Source organism: Leptonychotes weddellii, chromosome 3, assembly GCF_054177405.1.
Source record: "Leptonychotes weddellii isolate Sample4059 chromosome 3, ASM5417740v2, whole genome shotgun sequence".
Classification (NCBI taxonomy): Eukaryota; Metazoa; Chordata; class Mammalia; order Carnivora; family Phocidae; genus Leptonychotes; species Leptonychotes weddellii.
The window spans coordinates 80,935,811-80,955,631 of NC_138371.1; the positions used below are offsets into that span (position 1 = coordinate 80,935,811).

General features: G+C 34.6%; 1 protein-coding gene across 1 annotated transcript in view; it reads left to right on the forward strand.

Moving 5' to 3' along the window:
- The window catches only part of LRP1B (LDL receptor related protein 1B), a 1,719,891-nt gene that overhangs the window by 1,003,361 nt on the left and 696,709 nt on the right, over positions 1–19,821 (forward strand). The window contains exons 8-11 of the mRNA XM_081815486.1: positions 3,836–4,058; positions 7,129–7,300; positions 9,611–9,754; positions 15,063–15,299. Of these exons, the coding sequence (XP_081671612.1) occupies positions 3,836–4,058; positions 7,129–7,300; positions 9,611–9,754; positions 15,063–15,299 (776 nt within the window). The remainder of the gene's footprint in view (positions 1–3,835; positions 4,059–7,128; positions 7,301–9,610; positions 9,755–15,062; positions 15,300–19,821) is intronic.

The following is a 19,821-nucleotide window of genomic DNA, read 5'->3' on the forward strand; positions in this document are numbered from 1 at the left end:
GTGGTCCTTTCTATCCACCATGAGTTCAACGTGGTGCTCTACAGGGCCTCTGCTGTACTTGAAGCTGCGTCAGATACTTGGTTCCTGGTAAGAGAAGATGCTGAAAGGGTAACTAAGAACCTGGAAGTTAAGAGAGTTAAGTGTTCAGAAAATACTGAGTAAGATGGAGTAAATGAGACTCCAAACTACCATCTGTGCTCCTTTTTATGGAATTTCTGGGATAGAACATAGATTTACCTACCCATAGTCTCCAAGCCCAGAGGCAGTGACTAGAAAGTACAAGACTATGGCATTTCAGTTCAAAAGGCATAACATAATATAATTATGAGAAAAATCAAGCAAATTCAACATGAAGATATTCTTTAAAACAACTCGTTTACCCTTCAGAAATGGTAACACCGTGAACAACAAAGGAAGGCTGAAAAACTGTTCAGAATTAAAAGAGCCTAGAGAAAAAAGATGATTAAATGCAACATATAATGCTGGATTAGACTCTAAATCAGAAAAAAAGGGAAATTTGACTATATAGAACATTATTGGTCAATGGGCATAATTTGAATAAAAACTGTATCAGTGTTAAAATTATTGATTTTGATAGGTGTATTGTGGTTATGCAAGAGAAGGTCCTTGCACTTAGGAAATGCAGGCTGGAGTGTTTTGATGTAACAGAGTACTAGGCAATGTTTGCAATTTACTGTCACAGAGTACTAGGCAGTACTAGAAATAGCCAGAGGGACAAAAGGTGAATAACTGATGAACCTAAGTGAACGACATAGGTGTTCATTTGACTATTCTTATAACTTTTCTGTAAGTTTGAAATTATTTCAAAATAATGAGTTAAAAACTAAAGGCATGACAAACATTCAAGTTATGGCTCTGGTAGTGGCTAATCATGTGGACTTTGAGCCTATTTCCTCTGTAAAATAAAAATAATCTGCCCCTTCTATCTCAGAGGGGAAGATCAGTGAGATAATGGGGTTCACAAAACATTATTTACTTTTTCTAAGATTTGGACAGATATTTTATAGGAAAGAAAAGAGTGATTTTTCAACCCACCTACACTTCTATCACAAATGAAATTTGGTTAGATTTTAGATGCAAACTTTAGCTCTTGCTTTCAATTCTAATACAACTATGCCTCAATTAAAGAATGCCCTGAGAATGAAGCTTTTCTCTGTAACAGTAGTAGGAGATTTTAAACTAAGGTTAAACATTACTAAAACAAGTAAAAAAAAAAAAATGCGTAATGTGACTATGGGTACTTGCTGCTTACAGTTTTATGGTATCAGTGCTATTATCCTGGTGAACTCTTCCATTTCTTGCATTTCAATTATAAGTGAACAGAACTCATCATAGTCAGTGTTTTGAAGTTTGAGAAAGGTCAATTTGGTGTAAGGAACATCTTTTATGTCTCCACTGGGCACTAGTTTTTTTTACTATGTGTTGGGAATACAAAGATAATAAATTCTTTACTGTTTCTTCTAGTTCTTTATTTTTCTTCACATACTCAAAGCCTTCCTGTTCTTTTGATTTTACTCTTCATTAAAACAGGGAGATTTTGATGAGTCATATATTTATACTTTTTCCCCCATATTTTGGCTGAAACTACTCAGAGAGTTACCTCAACTAGTTCTATTATGATCTGGAATAAATATGAGAATCACTTGCATCATTCCTGCAATAGTAGGTCAATATCACTGAAAATCTCAGAAAAATAAATCACATTTTCCCGACCCCTTTCATCATCAGCTGGTTCACTCTTCCTCCAACTTCTCAAATAACTTCTCAAAATTACTAGTATTTTAACAAATACCAAATTCAACAGCATTTTCTTAATCTATATTATTTTTTATTTTGTGAAGTGATTGACCCAGCCAGCCACTGCGGTCCTTTATTCTGGACCTTTTCTCCCTTAGATTTCTATGAAAGTCTGTGCGATCTCTTTGACCATAGCCTCTGATCTTTATTTGGCTGTCTTTCTCCAACAGCACATCTCCATGGTTCTGATCTTAGCACACTTTTCTTTTTTACATCCCTTTTGGGATTGCATGTAATTAAGTCATCTCAAGATGACTTCCAAGAAGTCTCTAACTCCAGACTCATCTTTCCTCTTCAAACCATGTAGTTGGTACAATCACCTGCTTTATGTCACTATGCATAGTCTATACATATCACATTATCCATAGTGTGCCCAGAGCCTGCAACTCTAAATACCCAAACCTACCCACACACCAGCATCTCTTCAGCTCTGTGAAATGGACCAGTCAGAAAAGGATACTAGAAAAGGAGAGGCATTTCTGTATGGGATGAAAAAGAGAGCTTCATATAACAGGAATAGTGGGTGGTGTTCTACAGTAAGAAATAGGAAAACTAGGTATTCCTTATAGTAATTTAACTTGGGATAGCTATGAACAAATTGATTTAAAGTGAAGAAAGATGAGATGCAAGATGGAAGCAGGAAAAGAGAGAGAGCAAGTGCAAGTGAGCGCATAGGGGCAGAAGTTTGAACGTTAAGCATGACAATAAAACATAACACTATATGTCCTTTTATTTATTCTTTACTAGAATAGAAAAGCTCTTCACCTGAATAGAATGTTACTTGAAAAATAATTTTTAACTTATTGTGATAAATTGGTCTTTCAAGAACATTTAGGGAAATATCTTCTCAGAATAAAACCCTGCTTATACTGTTGCAGAATAGTATGCATTAAGGTTTAAAAATTAGTCAAAACCTCCCGCAGGAGAAAGAGCTAAATTACAGTTTAAATAATCCTTTTTAGCTTGAAATATACCCCATACTGTTAGATAATGCAAGGGTGTTGAGAAAAGTAACTAAAAACTAATTCACCAAGTTTATAAAATCAAATATTCTATACTCTAGGTAATCTTAATATTGCTCAGTCACTGTAAATCAGATTATTCTTGAGATTGTATTTAAGTCAAGGTAAAATAGTCTTCTATTTACAAATGTAATTTAGTCTCCTGAGCAGGTAATCTTGTTAAAATATCATCAGGTTAACTGAAATTGATTTGTGTTTATTAAACATAGTGAATACTAATCAAATATTAGACACTGAGGTGTTGGAGGTATTTAAACCTTTGATAGACACTGTTAGTGTTTCACGGAAGGATTATTATTTTTTTGTCTCGGAGGTCAACATTGCTTTTTAGACTGTTCCTTCAAGTAAAGGGAAAATGAGGAGAAATGGCCTGCATTTGCTTTATGAAATTTTGTAATTTGGGAATATTTGGGAGAATTTGGGATTGGTTTTGGGGGGATTATTTATGTTTTATTTCCATTGCTACAAACACCACATTTGCTTTTCCATCTGCTTAATTCCATTCCAGGTTTGCTATTCTCTACCACTCATAGCATCATTGAGCTCCACATAATAGCTTTTATAGGAGACAGACATTACTAGGCAATTTGAAAAGCAGGTTGAAGATAAAGCCTGATAGCTCACGTGCCCTGGCCTGGTGGCTTGGCTCACTTCTGAAGCTTATACCAAATGGGCTGCGTGCGTTCCTGTGGTGTCTGTGCATCGGCTCTATGAGGCTTAAAGAAACATTTCCCCTAATACAATAATAAACCCACCATAATCATTCGTTTTGGGGAAATTTTACAGTTGTTGGTTAACCTGCTCCCTTATGCCCTGCAATATTCATTAGCAGATTTCTCTGTTTATGAGTGATATTATATGGAAATGGTTATGGGAAGCTAACAGATGTAACCACTGAAATAAATTAGAAGGAAAAGTTCTGTTTTTTACAGATGGTTCTATTGAATAAGCTCCCCCGCCCCCTTCCACTTTAACATTTAGTTTTCTTTCAACAGAAAACTTTTCTTTACTGACTACGGGAATGTGGCCAAAGTGGAGCGATGTGACATGGATGGGCTGAACAGAACAAGGATAATTGATTCAAAGACAGAGCAGCCAGCTGCACTGGCACTAGACCTAGTCAACAAATTGGTTTACTGGGTAGATCTTTACTTGGACTATGTGGAAGTAGTGGACTATCAAGGAAAAAACAGACATACTATCATTCAAGGCAGACAAGTAAGTACAGTTTTGTTAGAAAATGCAGCTAAGGTAATAAAATGAATGGTGGTGTACTAGGAGGAAGACCCAAAATTTGAATTGCAATGTTGAAAATTTCTTATGAAGTCAAGCTGTAAAGGGTCATAAAAATTGTGATGTATTTCCTATGTGGGAGAATGTTCTTTTCACAGTGCATTCCATAATATTGGAGATGCCTCTGACTTCCTCCTTTGCTCTATTAAAAGCAAAGCACACAAAACAAAGGCCAACAAAAATAAAACAAAAACAATAAGCAAAAGCACAATTGCCACACTAGTAAGAAAGGAATTAGAATAGGACAGATGTTTTGACCTGTTAAAAGTAAAACTTACTAAAAACTAATTTAAATCATTTATTTATAAGGAAAAAAATGGTTTATTTATAAGGAGCTAGACTATCATCTCTCCCATGTGGCCTTGGAGATATTGTGCTAACAAAGGCATATGGCTGCTCACAAAAATATTTTTATTATTTTCAAAGGCTGGACTACATGTTGCCTTCTGATGTATTCAAGTACTTCCTAGAATGAGAATCCTGTGAAAGTCACTGAGGTCAAGATCTTTACCATCTGTATAGTTTTTCCCTTGCTGAATTACAAGGTTTTGCTGATAACACTCAGTAGACACTTAAAGGAGATCTCTAAGTAGAAATAAGCTTATTCGCTAGTGTACTTTCTTCAGTTGAATTTTACCTTGGTGATAGCACTAATTTCTTCTGAGATTCTTATTCTATGGAGCCGAAATATGTGAATCCCTTTTCTTTCTTTTGCAATCCAAGACAAAAATATTCTGTAATGATCCATTAAAGTTACCTTTACTTTCTAATCAGTTTTTAACAATGAAATTCTTTTACCTTCCTTGAAAGACAAACAAATGCACTAATCTGGGAGTAAAAAAAGTGTCCAATATTAGAGATGAGGCCAGTTATTTCTTTTGTACTTTTGCCTGTCGTAAAAACTTGATTTCTTTAGAAAGCCTTAGTTATGACTTTTAGAGGATCTAATCTCTAAAATGATTATGATGGGTCTTCTTTTTACCTATATGTAATTACAATTTTAAACCTTATAAGAAATTCAAATAATTTTCCTCAGGATTACTTTTAAAAAGTTTTCTAATGTCTGGTTTTTAATTATTCATTTTTTTCATTTCTATTTTCTGTGTTTTTTCTGATTCCTTAAACATATGCTTACTCTGTCACTAAGTCATCCAACATAGATACTTTTTTCTAAATATTTGGGCTGTAGGCGGAATGGTCTAGCTACCACTCTAAGCTCCTCCCACTGGTATCGGGACTAGCAGGGCAGGCAACAGTGTACTTATTTTATGGGAAACAGGCTCTTCTGAAGGAAGGAACAGGGACATTGAATACAATTTCATCTTTACTACTGAACCTATTTTCTACCCTGCCCAACTGTTCCCTCTGTGGCTCTGCTTTTTCTCTTGGGTGTGGACTGGCAGTTATGTAAAGAGCAAAGTAAGTACGCCAGAACCACACACTCCCAGATGAATGGCTCCAAACTTTGGGCAAAACATACATGAGATTAATGGTGGTGGAAGAATTGAGTTTACCTGCAATTTTTATAGGAAAAAGTATTGCTCAAGTAAAATTTGGGCTTAGATTTATCTAGAGAATATGATATCAGCTTATGTGTAAATGATATTAGTATATAAACACATGACACCCCCACCCCTTCTCTCTATCACATGCACTTGTGCATGAGTGTGGGTACACACACACACACACACACACACACACACACTGGGGAATGACCCTTATATTGGAAAACATTATTTGGGCTTTAACATGGAATGATTCTCTTCATTAATTCCTATCTTACATTTCTCAGTTGGTTAAGTGTCTGCTTTTGGCTCAGGTCATGATTAGGGTCCTGGGATGAGACCCAGTCAGGCTCCTTGCTTACTGGGAGTCAGTTTCGCCCTCTCCCTCTGCTCCTCCCCTGGCTTGTGCTCGCTCGCTCTCTCTTTCTCTCAAATAAATAAGTAAAATCTTTAAAAAAATAAATTTTTACAGTCAAACCATACATACTTTTTCAAATTCTCTTAACTACAAATCTATACTAAAAGTGCCATATATAATGCCAAAGAATTGTGACAGATTTTTTTCAACGGAGTCTCTACAGCAAATCGAATCATAGCCCCACCCTACCCTGACACAGAACCATTTTAAATTAACTATAATAAGAGGAATGCCCAAAAGCATTGTGCTTAGCATGTAGGCATTTGTTTGAGAAGATCAATAAACTCATTCTTCTGATGCTTTACTAGAAGCTTGCGATGACTGCAAGGTATCCATTCCTCCACTCAATTCCCAGGACCTCTGCTAAGGAGAGTTATGTTGTTCAGGTGTCATTACTTCCAAATCCATTATGAATAGGCTTTAGAAACATATGTGATTTATGAGTAAAGTGTTGTCTCTTTTTGTTTTTTTTAAATTATTCAAAATACATAGTTTCATTATTTATTGTTTTCCATGCTGGGACAAGTATTCGTCTAAATGAACTTGTGGCTTAAAAAAATGGGATTTAAAATAATAATCATAATCATAATAATATATATATATGGGATTTTGAACATATAAAATAAATTTTCGAAGGTGTTTTCTCGTCAGTCCTTACACAGCCAGAGCTATACTTTTTTAGATTCTGTATCTCCTGGCTATATGAACAAGCAGCCCATAAAAACATCTCACATCTTATATAACAGTGCCATAAGCATCTTATTGAATATGCTTGGAAGTTTTGCTCTCACTCGCCTTTGAAAAGTAGCTACTAAACATGTTTTCTTAATGAATCATGAATAAAATTCTCCATACATTTGGAACTGCTTTATCTACTACTGCATAATGTTTCCTTCTCAGAGAAAAAAATTAAATTAGTGAAATGTTTAATTCTTTGAGAGAAAATAAACGATAATATGTGTGTGACTCTCCTACTATGAGAATTTTCCACAGTAGTAAGCACAATGAGTTTTTCTTTCAAGTTGAAAGCAGCATAATTAAAAATCATAGTTATTTTTGCCCCTCCATATAGGTCAGACATCTTTATGGCATAACTGTGTTTGAAGACTATTTGTATGCAACCAATTCTGATAACTTCAATATCATAAGGATAAACCGATTTAATGGCACAGATATTCATTCATTCATTAAAATGGAAAATGCTCGAGGAATCCGAATTTATCAAAAAAGAACTCAACCAACAGGTAAGACACAGGACTTCTTCATTGCCTTTATAATGGTGGGTTAAAGGGGGTTATGGTCCTTGTGCTTTGTATGGAGTTAGAATGGATAAGTCATAAATTCTCTGTTTGATAGCAAAAGTGTACATGTCTGCTTGATAAAATGGAATAGCACTTCCAGCACAAGTCTAAATGACAAATTGTTCAGTTCCTAGTGAATTGTTTCTACAACCATAGAATTGAAATGATGGCTAGATTTATATTCGGGAAAGAGCTTTCAATCATGATGTATGTAGACAGGAAACCCAGATGCTAAGATGCTAAGGATTCTTTTTTTTTTTTTTTTTTTTTTGGTATCACTGTGGGAGACATTTCAAATCAGGTGACTCTCTTACAGAATCTATCCAGCTTTTATTGTAGTCATTCCAGTCCCTTAACTTACCCCAATTATTTTTTAATACAAGTTAATTAAAAAAATAACTTTTAATGAGAAGGCTATAATGTTTCTAAGTATTTCTTAAAAACACAAAGTAGTTATTTTTTCATAGCAGGTTAGTGATGCTTGCTCATCAATACAATTTACATTCAATTATATATAGAATAATGTAACATACAAGACTAACCAACCCCAAATTTTCATCCTCTTTTTGTGCTTCAAATTGAAACTAATTTAGAATTATCTAAACATTAACATAGATTTAGTTGAGACAATGTATTGTTTACAAATCTGTTTACAGTAAATTTAAATTTGGAATTCTGTAAATAACCTTATTAGAGTTTGGTGTTAGGATTGATTTATTTGCCAATAATTCATTGACCATTTACTGTGTGCCAGGAACTATTGTATAGACATTATTGTATAGAAACAGCAGTGAATAAAACAGCCCCCAAAATTCTTGCTTATATGAGATTTGCTTCCTAGTAGAGAAAACATAATTTTAAAATGACCAAGTAAATTATTATTATATTAAAAGATTATGAGTGCTCTAGAGAAAAATAAAGCAGATAGGAAGTCTCAGGGATGGGGGTGATTTGCAATTTTATATTGAATGGTCAGAGGAAGTCCCACTGAAATAATGAAATTAAATGGAGACTCGAAATAATTGAAGAAGTGAGGCACGGACATAGCAGGTAGGGAGATGAGCAAGCACAAAGACCATGAGGAAGAACATGCTTAGATTTTTCAAGGAGCAGCAAGGAGACCTATGTGTCTAAAGCAGAGTGAAAAAGGGAAAAAGAAGTAGAAGATGAGGCTGGAGACATGAAGGAGGACCATAATAAGTAGGGCCCTATAGATAATTATAAAACCTTTTCCTTATACTTTTATTGAGATGAGGAGTCCTTAGGAAGCATTAAGCAGAGAAGTCTCATGATATGACTGACTTTTTAAAGGAATCAATATGACTACTGTGTTGACAATAGGCTATGGGGGACAAGAGTGGGTGTTAGAGATCTTTTCATTTAGAAAATCAGGAATACAAAACAAACATGGCACAATTTTTAAAAGTATAACCATTTTATTATTAAAAGAAAATTTCCATGTTATTTGTCACAATTTCAAGTGGTGATCAAAAAGAAATATAATTACAATAGTATATAAAATTTTACTGGCATTATTCCAACCATAGCCTTTTTTTCTTTGACTCATCTTTTTCTCATTCTCTTCATACAGTACTTTTCCTTTTCTTTTTTCCTTCTCTAACTTCAACCCTCATGAAATGTCCTACTTCTCAATCTCCACATGTAAACTAGCCTCCTCCTTTTGAAAATTACTGTCACACACACACACACACACACACACACACACTCATTTTGTGGTAGAGTTCTCAAAATGGCAACGGACTCAAAACTGAAAAAAAAATATGTATGTCTCAGAACTTCTTAATAAAGATAGTTACTGAATCACATATCTTCTAGGTTAAGTGCTCATATAATGGATTATTTCAAAAGAAATCCTTTCTCTGCTTAATTACCTAACCTGGCATATTTTCACAGTATCTTTTTATATTTGTAAGAAATATGCATTTTTAAAAAGAACAAGCATGCATCAAAAAAATCATGTTACTTATTTTGCTTACATGTAAACAGTTTAAATTAATATAAAAGCAGAATTGTTTTTTTTAAATATATTTTTAGGAGGACTTTAGCAAATTCCTACTTCTTCTTCTATGAGGTTTAAACTCTTTTTTCAACTGATTATGGTAATAAATAGCTGGGTATAAAGATTTTTGGTAGGATTCCCTCTTCTTGCACTGCAAACGTTTCAACATACTGATGTACATAATTATCTTGTCTCTGGAGAATTTCAAGTGTGCTGTTTTTTATTTGTTGTAGTCAGAAGCCATGCATGTGAAGTGGATCCATATGGAATGCCAGGGGGATGCTCACACATCTGTCTGCTCAGCAGCAGTTACAAAACACGGACCTGTCGCTGCAGGACGGGCTTCAACTTGGGAAGTGACGGCAGGTCGTGCAAAAGTATGTTGTTAAAATCAAACATTTTGCCAGCAGCCACTGCTTCAGGATAGGTTTATTTATTTTTTTATTATTAATTGGGGACGTCAACATCAGGAATAATATAAGACTTCAACAGGTGAAATTTGCCTGCAAAATGTACCAGCTATTTTTCTCAGTATTCCGGGTTTTTTGTTTGTTTTGCTTTTTGATGATGGGAATGAGAAACTGAATCAGGTTACAGAGTCACTAAATTTATGGATCCCTGGGAAACATACTTTAGGGTATATTTTTAGGAAGATCCTTTCCTTAATTCCTTAAAGAAGGTTTTTGGTCTAATGAGACTGAATATTTGGTTAACCATATTTTCTCTTATCTGAACTAAGAAGCAGCCCCTAGTAATAGGTGTGTTGTTTAGTCCAACAGAAATCCACATAGAGTAATGTTTCATCTTATCCAGCATCACTGGGGAGTGAAATTCATTTCATTATTTAATTTTCCAGGTAACTGGAGCTATACTAATTAAATATCAATCTCTTTAACAATTTTATTGAAAAGCTTTCTAACAATAAGACATGTCTCTGTTTTATTTTTGAAATATGCTGAATAATTTGTTTCTTATTTAAATAAGCTAATACATAATTTTATACATGACTTTTGTAAACTTAGATTGTTGCTCCAACATTAGTTAAATTAAGGTCTTTACTTGGGGTCTTCATAATCAAGTATAGTAGAATGGTCCTTATAGAAATGATGTCCATGTGGAGACTGTTGTCCTTTAAATGTCCCTCAATACCATAGTTTTTAAAGTTATGGTGACTGCTTTTTACAGTGCCCATCGTGTCTCCATTTTGTTATAGCAATGGCTTTTTATTTCTGTCAGTTTTTCCTCTCTGGTCACTGTCTTGCCATCTCTTCTGACTTTCTTGTCATGTGCTCACTGAAGACTGTGACATTAGATCACTAAATTTGTTAAAATTTTAAGTCTAAATGGTAGCACAAATATCTTTTTAATCAAACACCCAGGAGGCTCAACTGTGATGAAATATATGTATTAGTATTTTGTTTTCATTTCTAACTTTGTATTAAATGCTGGGTCTCCTGTTCAAGAGGTCCTCTGGATAACTGAGAGAAGTCTCAAGATGAGTGAAGTTGCGTACGCGCGTGCGTGTGTGTGTGTGAAACCAGCCTTTAAACTGGTGTGGTTACTACTTGGAAAGTGATGGCATGTCATAAAAAATGCAACTGTACACATTTATATATACGTATTTGCATGCATGCATACATACATACATACATATGTTTGGGGGAAAATAGGATCACAGTTGTCTAAGCTTGAATCACCCTTAATATAGTGTATCAATCAAGGTACATTTACATTAACAGAGACAATTCTAGTTATTTTAAGCAGAAAAGATCGAATGCAAATAGGTGCTTACACAATCAATGAAAAGCCTGAAGCAATAGTTTCTAGACTCAGTCCTCAGAACATCCCTCAAAACCACCATTGAACTACCCTGGCTTCAGATTGGAAACCTGACACACTCAGAAGCCAGGCATTGGGAAGCTACAAATGCCAATGGTAACTTCAAAAACACACCATTTTAACTAATATCCAGGAATCTCCACAACTTGCACCACAACTGCTACCTCCAGAAATATGTCACAACTGATAGTCTCTACTGGCAAACAAAACAAAGCAAAACAAAAACAAAACAACACAACACCGTCTTCCTTGCCTCTTGATATACACAAAGGAAGAACACTAATGTGGAAAAATTCAATTTCTCCTTTGGATGAATACCAACAGAAGTAGAAAAAAGCAGCCTCATTTCCATACCCCAAATGTGGGTTAGTACATCTTATTATAGGTACTTAAAACCAGGCCCATCACTCTATGAGTGTCTCTGAAATGTAGTTTTTAGTTTCAATTGTCTATCGTACAAGAAAACACACCAGAAGAAACTTTAAAATGGGTTTTGAACGACTAAAATAAGTGACTTAAGTAAACAATGGGAAAAAAAATCGTTATTCTTATTTAAAGCATACACACACAGGGACACGTCGGGGGTTCAGTTGGTTAAGCATCTGACTCTTGGTTTTGGCTCAGGTCGTGATCACAGTGGTGTGAGATTGAGTCCTGGTTGGGGCTCTGCATTCAGCAGGGAGTCTGCTTGAGATTTTCTCCCTCTGCCCACCCTGCACCCCCCGTCTCCTGCTTGCGCTCTCTAAATAAACAAACAAACAAATAAAGAAAATCTTTAAAAAATATAAAAAAATAAAACATACACACACACACATACATTAAACCAATGAAATACCAGGTTTACTGAATACCAATGACAACATCAATTAAAAATAAACAGCAGGATGCCTGGGTGGCTCAGTCCGTTAAGCGTCTGCCTTCTACTCAGGTCATGGTCCCAGGGTCCTGTGACTGAGTCCCGCATTAGGCTCCTTGCTCAGCGAGAGGCCTGCTTCTCCCTCTCCCACTCCCCCTGCTTGTGTGCTCTCTCTCTCTGACAAATAAATAAATAAAATCTTTAAAAGAAAAAAACATTAGCAAAAGTGGGTATGGTGAAACTAGTATTCTTATGCATTGTTAATAGAATTGGAAATTGATATCACTGTTGGAAAGACATTTGATAAAATATTTTAAAAAAACCATAAAACTGACAGTGTTAAGAAATTATCCTTATTTTGACTGAAGAAATTCATTGTAAATGTATTTATAAAACAAAAACCCAGAAACAATCTAAATATCCGACAATAAGTAAGCAGCTGACTGTATCATATTGCCTCTCTAGCAGGTAACATGATGCTGTCGTTGAAAATAATGTTTTGGGGGCGCCTGGGTAGCTCAGTCAGTTAAGCGTCTGCCTTCGGCTCAGGTCATGATCTCAGGGTCCTGGGATCGAGCCCCACATTGGGCTCCCTATTCAGTGGGGAGTCTGCTTCTCCCTCTCCCCCCCTGCTTGTGCTCTCTCTCTATCTCAAATAAAATAAAATCCTTAAAAAAAAAAAAGGAAATAATGTTTTGAAGACTTTAATGACAATAAAATACAATTTTTTAAAATGAGGGTACTAACTTGTATATATAAGGTTCCTATTTTTTTAAAGATTTTATTTATTTATTTGACAGAGAGAGAGAAAACAAGCAGGAGGATTAGCAGGCAGAGGGAGAGGGAGAAGCAGGCTCCCCAAGGACAGGCAGCCCCATGCGGCTCTCTATCCCAGGACCCTGGGATCATGACCTGAGCCAAAAGCTGTCACTTAACCAACTGAGCCACCCAGGCGTCCTAAGATTCCTATTTTTATTTTTTTATTTTTTTTTAAGATTCCTATTTTTAAAAAACAAAAGTATCTATGTATATAAAGTTGGTAGAAAATGTTAATTTTCAAATAAATGCACTACTTTTAAATAATATGCAATATTATTTTTAAAAAATACTCATGAAAGTAGGTGGACACTGAGAAGCTGTAAGGGCAATGAGGAAGAAGGATGTTAATATTCTTTACCAGTAATTCCATTTCTATAAATGTATACTTAGAGATCATCTAAGAAAATGTGTAAAATGTTATGTTGAAGATAAACATGCTTATCTCAGTATTATTATAATAATGAAAAGATAAAATCAACTGGGGAACAGTTTGACAAATTATCATATATTATACTGATCATACTGAAAGAATGAATGTAAGGCTTAAAATAATGGATTAACATAGAACATAATTTTGATGCTAAGATTTAATAATAAAAGCAGAATATAAAATTGAGTGTCCTCTTCTATATAATTAATAGCACATTAGAAAAATAACTAAATAAATTAAATTTGAAATAGTCACATGAAGGAATACATATAACAGCGAAAATAAGTGAACAATAACTGCAACAACCATGGATGAATATTACAAATATAATAAGAATAAAATTAATTCACAGAAGAATTCACACATGAAATTCAAACATGCAAAATCAAACAATGTACTGTTGGGAAATACATGCAACATATGAACTAAAACTTGACAAAATACACGATAAACAAAATAATCAGGATATTGGACGTCTTTGGGATGAAAGGGGAATAGGAAAAAAAGGGGTGGGGAATTGGTTTAGGGCACATGCATACCTTTTAGTGTTCTGGAAATATTTTAAGATCTGTGCCAGGTGCATGAGATTTATTTTTCTTTATATATTAAGATATAATAAATACAAGTTTATATACATTTAATATTCAGTAACACAATTTTTTAAAGAAAATGAGAGAAAAAAATATATAAACTGACAATATTGTTTGTATTGAGGGTATTGAGTTTATGAGTAATTACTCATTTTTTTTCTCCTTTTTTCTCCAAATTTTCTATAGTTTAGTTATTTTATTTTGCTAAGAATCTCACTTATGGTACTGTTATGCCATATAATTGAATCATTTGTATCCTCAATTTTATTAATAAAACTCAGTAAGTTTTCCATTTTATATAAAGTATTTTCTTCAAATTGTATGGACCAAACTAAGTCAATTGCTCTAGAAATTGGAGAGCCTGGCATGTATTTTGTATGAAAGTCTGAAGGAGTCAATTCACTCTGTAGAAAAAGCTACATTGATTCTAGCATTTTAACCTGGGAAATAGTGTTTTGTTTGGAGTTTTTGTTTTTGTTTTGTTTTGTTTTTGATAAGGGCTGTGTTGTACATCAGAGTTACTGGGAGACACCATCAACCTCTAACATTCTAATTAAGATGTAAAGAAAAAAGTGAATGCTTTAACTGGCATTTTATTTCATTTCTTTAAAAAAATAAATCACTTGTTTAGACATTTGTAATATATTCTCCTGCACGTTTGTGATACTGTGTGATTCTATTTGTTTGCCTTTTGACAGCCTTAGATGCAAACTCCGAGAAGGGATGTTTTAAATATTCTGTAGTTTTTAGCATTTTCAGACATAATGAATGCTACAGTTAGTATCTACAGAATGTGTTAGATAGATTGTAATGAATTGTAAAATTAAATGTGCCGGATGTTTTAATAAATGCCCATTTTACTGTTACCAATTATCCAATGATCTGTCATGTTTTTGCTATACAGACTGTTATAGACAAAAGAATAATTAACTAAATATAACCCATTCACGGAAGTAATTTCTGTTTTAATTAAAGTAATGCAATTAGCTGGCCTCCTTGCATCAAGATACATTTGGCATATTTTAGAGTTTAATTTTTGGTATTGAATTTAAAAAATGCTAATTGTTCCAGTTAATTAAACAGTGGCATTCGGCAGTGTACAGAAGATTAGGCAGCCTCAGTTGTTTGTGTTTGTAATCTTTCTTCTGCAGGACCGAAGAATGAGTTGTTCCTCTTTTATGGGAAAGGACGCCCAGGAATTGTTAGAGGAATGGACTTGAATACCAAGATAGCTGATGAATACATGATCCCCATAGAGAATCTGGTAAACCCTCGTGCTTTAGATTTCCACGCAGAAACCAATTATATCTACTTTGCTGACACCACCAGTTTCCTAATTGGCCGGCAGAAGATAGATGGCACAGAGCGAGAAACCATCCTAAAAGATGGTAAGTGATAATATGTAATATTAACAGCAAACTGCCCCACGGATACAGCGCTGGGAAAGGATAAATCCGACATATGTCAAACTCACTTCAACCAGAACCTAAGTACTTACTGTTGATTTAAAAACAGTTGTTGATTGAATTTTCTTCAGTAACATTATTTCTACCTGTTTTTCACACACCAGCATATTAAAACCTCCATGATAAAATGGAACTTGGAATTGTCCACCACATTTTAAACATTACTGGAATTAAATTAAGCTACTTATTCACCTTCATGGAAAATATAGATTTACAATTATATGTTTATAGGGCTATATGGCATAACATAAGATTTAACAGGACATTAGAGACTTGTGTAATATTTGATTCTTACTAGGATATTGGTCATGTCATTCAGAGTGCATTAAAAATATCAATGTCCCCATTGTCATTGCATTTCTTGCATATTGTTTCTTTATAAATCATTAAAACTGACTTCTCCAGAGTTGCCCTTGAAATATCTGTATTCACAGAGATACTTTCTTTATATCTAGTTTTACTTATAAATACTTACATGCAAGACTATATTTGCAAATATATATGCCTATACTTTATTAAAACAGTGTATTTTACAAATTTCATGGCTTAAGAACAACCAATCAAGTAACAAAATAATGTAACTTTGGTATAAGTAGAAAATATCTTTAATAATCAAGCAAACCAAATCTTTGACTACTAGTCAGTCACCTTTAGACATGTTCAGTTATGATTCTGGACCTCAATTTCCTCACATACACACCCTGCTCACTTCTCAAATATTTTAAAAATCCTTGATTTAGGGAACATTAATTATATGTTTATTAGATGAAAAACACTGTGTTAGCTATCTTAGGAGATAAAAGGAATGTTAGAAAGTGGCTACTGCCTTCAAGGTGTTCATAATCTACCTTTGGAGAGAATATAAATACACAAAAAATGTAAATGCTTTGCAGCATTTAATTTATTTAATAAGTTCAAAGAAGACCTAAAGAAAATATATGATTATTGGAGAATATCTGTGTAATGGGTCTCCACAGGGAGGAAGGGACGTCTTTATGTTAGTGTTCCTAGAGAACTTTGTGTGCAGGAGGTGGTATTTGGGCTAGATCTTAAAGGAAGAATGTTAAAGGGGAGAGGAGGATAATTTCAGCCACCAGGAATTCCGTGGAAAAAAGAAAAAAAAAAATCAAGTACTACAGAAAGAGGATGAGGGGAACATTAAGTAGATCACTACAGGAGGTTTAGGTTACAGGGAATAGGTCAGAGGAACAGTGGAAAGTGAGAGATGATGAAATCAAAGACTGAAATGTGAGGTGAAGAGGCTTGGAGGAAATCCTGAAGGGCTAAGAGGCAGGGAATGCTTTTGAGTCAAAGAATAACGTGAATGAAAAGATATTTTAGGAGAATCAGTCTGGTGGTAGAGTGCAGAATGGAACAGAGAGGAAGGAGAGAGAATAAAAGCAGATATGGACTAAAATTATTTACAGCATGAGTGCTAATGAGTGGTGGTCTTTCCTGACTTCATGGGAATGGGATAACATAAGGAGATTATTCATTCAATTCAGGTTCGCTATAAATCAAACCTTGAATGATAAAATGTACACTTTCCACAAGTGACAGACGGAGTGTTAAAATGAAAAAATCCCTGTTTTTTTTTTTTTATTACAGTTGTTGTTTATAGTTTACTGATTAAGGCAATATAAAGCCACCTTGACTTTTTAGAGAGGCTAATTAGAGTTAAGATTTTTACCTTAAATTGGACGTGACAGAGGCTCTCTGCCCACTTTTCTCTGTCATGTGATTTCAAGTGATAGAAAATGGACAGTTTTAGAAGGACAATAGACTTGCACATTCTCTGTAAGCAGATACATTTGGATTGCTCTGATTTTGACCTAGAAATTTTCATGAAGGACTGAAATGTAACATTGAAGGTTCTTGGTTTCCTTTCAAAAAGTGTCAGTTCCTGTGCTGTGACTGAATGTTCCAGCTAATAATCCTAACTTTGATAACAAATATCTTATCAGTGACATTGGTGGGCCTTTGCGTTTCACCACAGCAACAGAGATCAGCTCTAACAGCCGCTTGACTGCCAGGCACATCTGTACAGTGTTGCTTTGGCAGTATGAAGGTTATGAGCACATTTTGTAGATTTCACACTTGAAATATACTTAACATTTTGATATTCCTATGCAAGGACAACTTAATGGGTTTTTTTTTTTTATTAATCTTTTTTCTAACCAGGAAGAAAGGAGAATAATAATAGACATTATGGTATAAGATTAGCATGTCAAAAAGGAAGTTATATTTGGCAAATGACAACTTATCATTTTTTTTTTTTTAAGATTTTATTTATTTATTTGAGAGAGAGAATGAGATAGAGAGAGCATGAGAAGGGGGAGGGTCAGAGGGAGAAGCAGACTCCCCGCCGAGCAGGGAGCCCGATGCGGGACTCGATCCCGGGACTCCAGGATCATGACCTGAGCCGAAGGCAGTCGCTTAACCAACTGAGCCACCCAGGCGCCCACAACTTATCATTCTTGAAATCAGAAAAAATTATATTCTATGTGTGTTCACTAATTTAGCTAGAATATCCACCATCCAACCTGAAGACTGGGAGGCAATGCTTGGTTTGACAAATTATTTTGTAAGCTTGGTAGAAATTCTGAGTCTTAGATAAATTTGTACAGTTTGAAGTACAAGACTATAAAGATTTTGCTGTTTGTAAATAAAACATTAATATCTTGGACATCTTTTATGTAAGCTTAGATCCTTTCTATAAAGAAAGAAAAACACCAACAGCATTTCTAAAAAGGCCCATCTCTACTCATTTTTTGATTTTTTCTCTCAGAAGTTTATGGAAAACTTCCTAAAGATAGTATATCCTAGAGTCTGTAGAATCTTGTGGGCTAAAACAGCAGTTAAATAAAAGATAAAGGAAAATTGTCCCTTTGAAATACTTACATCTATCTCAATAAGTACTGAAAATATCTATGAAATGAAGACGTACTAGCAATTTAATTAAAATAGACTTCTGTAAAGACAAAGCATGTACCAATCTGTTAAGTTTTTTATTCTCTGGAATTCTTGCCATAATTTTTGTAAAATTCATACTGTTTGTTTTAATTAATTATTTGATTTAATTATTTGTCCAGCTAATAAATAAATTCTGCAAATGCCTTCACTGGTTCAGGTGCTGTTGTAGGTGATGGGAATGCTGCAGTAAACAGGATAAAGCTTCATATTTAGTTTGTATCTAAATAATGGGAGGAAGATAATAAACAAACATATATGAACAAGATAATGATAACTGCTGTAGCAAAAATAAAGTAGGATACTGTGGTAAAAAAGTAAAAGCCAATTATGAACAGGAGGCAAAAGTAGACTAAGTGGTCAGGGAATTTAAAGTAGCCGTTCTTGCCAGTTATAATTGTTACATTATCTAAGAGAACAAGATAGATGCTCTTTATAAGATCAAATTCACTTTTATCTTCTTGGGTGTCTTGTCCAAGATTCATTTTTCATTACAGTATGAATTATAATTTTTAACAGAAATGAAAAAAAATATAAAGATGATAACTTACTATTCAATTTATTATTGTATGCATTCTGTTAATGCGGTACTTGTTACTAAACTGTATAAATTAATTCTACTGGGATACATATATCCAAATAGAAGGCATGTTAAAACAATCTTTCAGGGGGCGCCTGGGTGGCTCAGTCGTTAAGCGTCTGCCTTCAGCTCAGGTCATGATCCCAGGGTCCTGGAATCGAGTCCCGCATCGGGCTCCCTGCTCAGCGGGGAGTCTGCTTCTCCCTCTCACTCTCCCTCTGTGCTCTCTCTCTCTCTCAAATAAATGAATAAAATCTTTAAAAAAAAATAAAAACAAACAAACAAACAAACAAAAAAACAATCTTTCAGGGGGCGCCTGGGTGGCTCAGTCATTAAGCGTCTGCCTTCGGCTCAGGTCATGGTCCCGGGGTCCTGGGATTGAGCCCCGCATTGGGCTCCCTGCTTGGCGGGAAGCCTGCTTCTCCCTCTCCTACTCCCCCTGCTTGTGTTCCCTCTCTCGCTGTGTCTCTCTCTGTCAAATAAATAAATAAAATCTTTAAAAAAAAAATAAAAACAAACAAAAAACAATCTTTCAGATCGTTCCATATCTTTAAAATATTAAAAAAAACACTCAAAGCATTTTTCCTGAGTTTGAAAGTTATTGATGCCTGCAGGTATAACAGAAAAACTGTGCTTTCCATAGCTCCCATGATTAAACTGGAGATTTGAGGTCACCAAGTGGTAATATGTTACAAAAGCCACAGGAACTAGCAGAAAGCCTGCGCTCTTAAACAGTTTATATACTGACCTCATATATATTCGTTTATGGTGGCTTCTATTTGATTGAGATCTGGAGTGTGCACACGTTTCCACACCTCAGACTCCTCCTTTACCTGAAGGTATTTACAAGAGCCATGAAACTGGAGAACAATGAATAGCTTTGGACAGGATGCA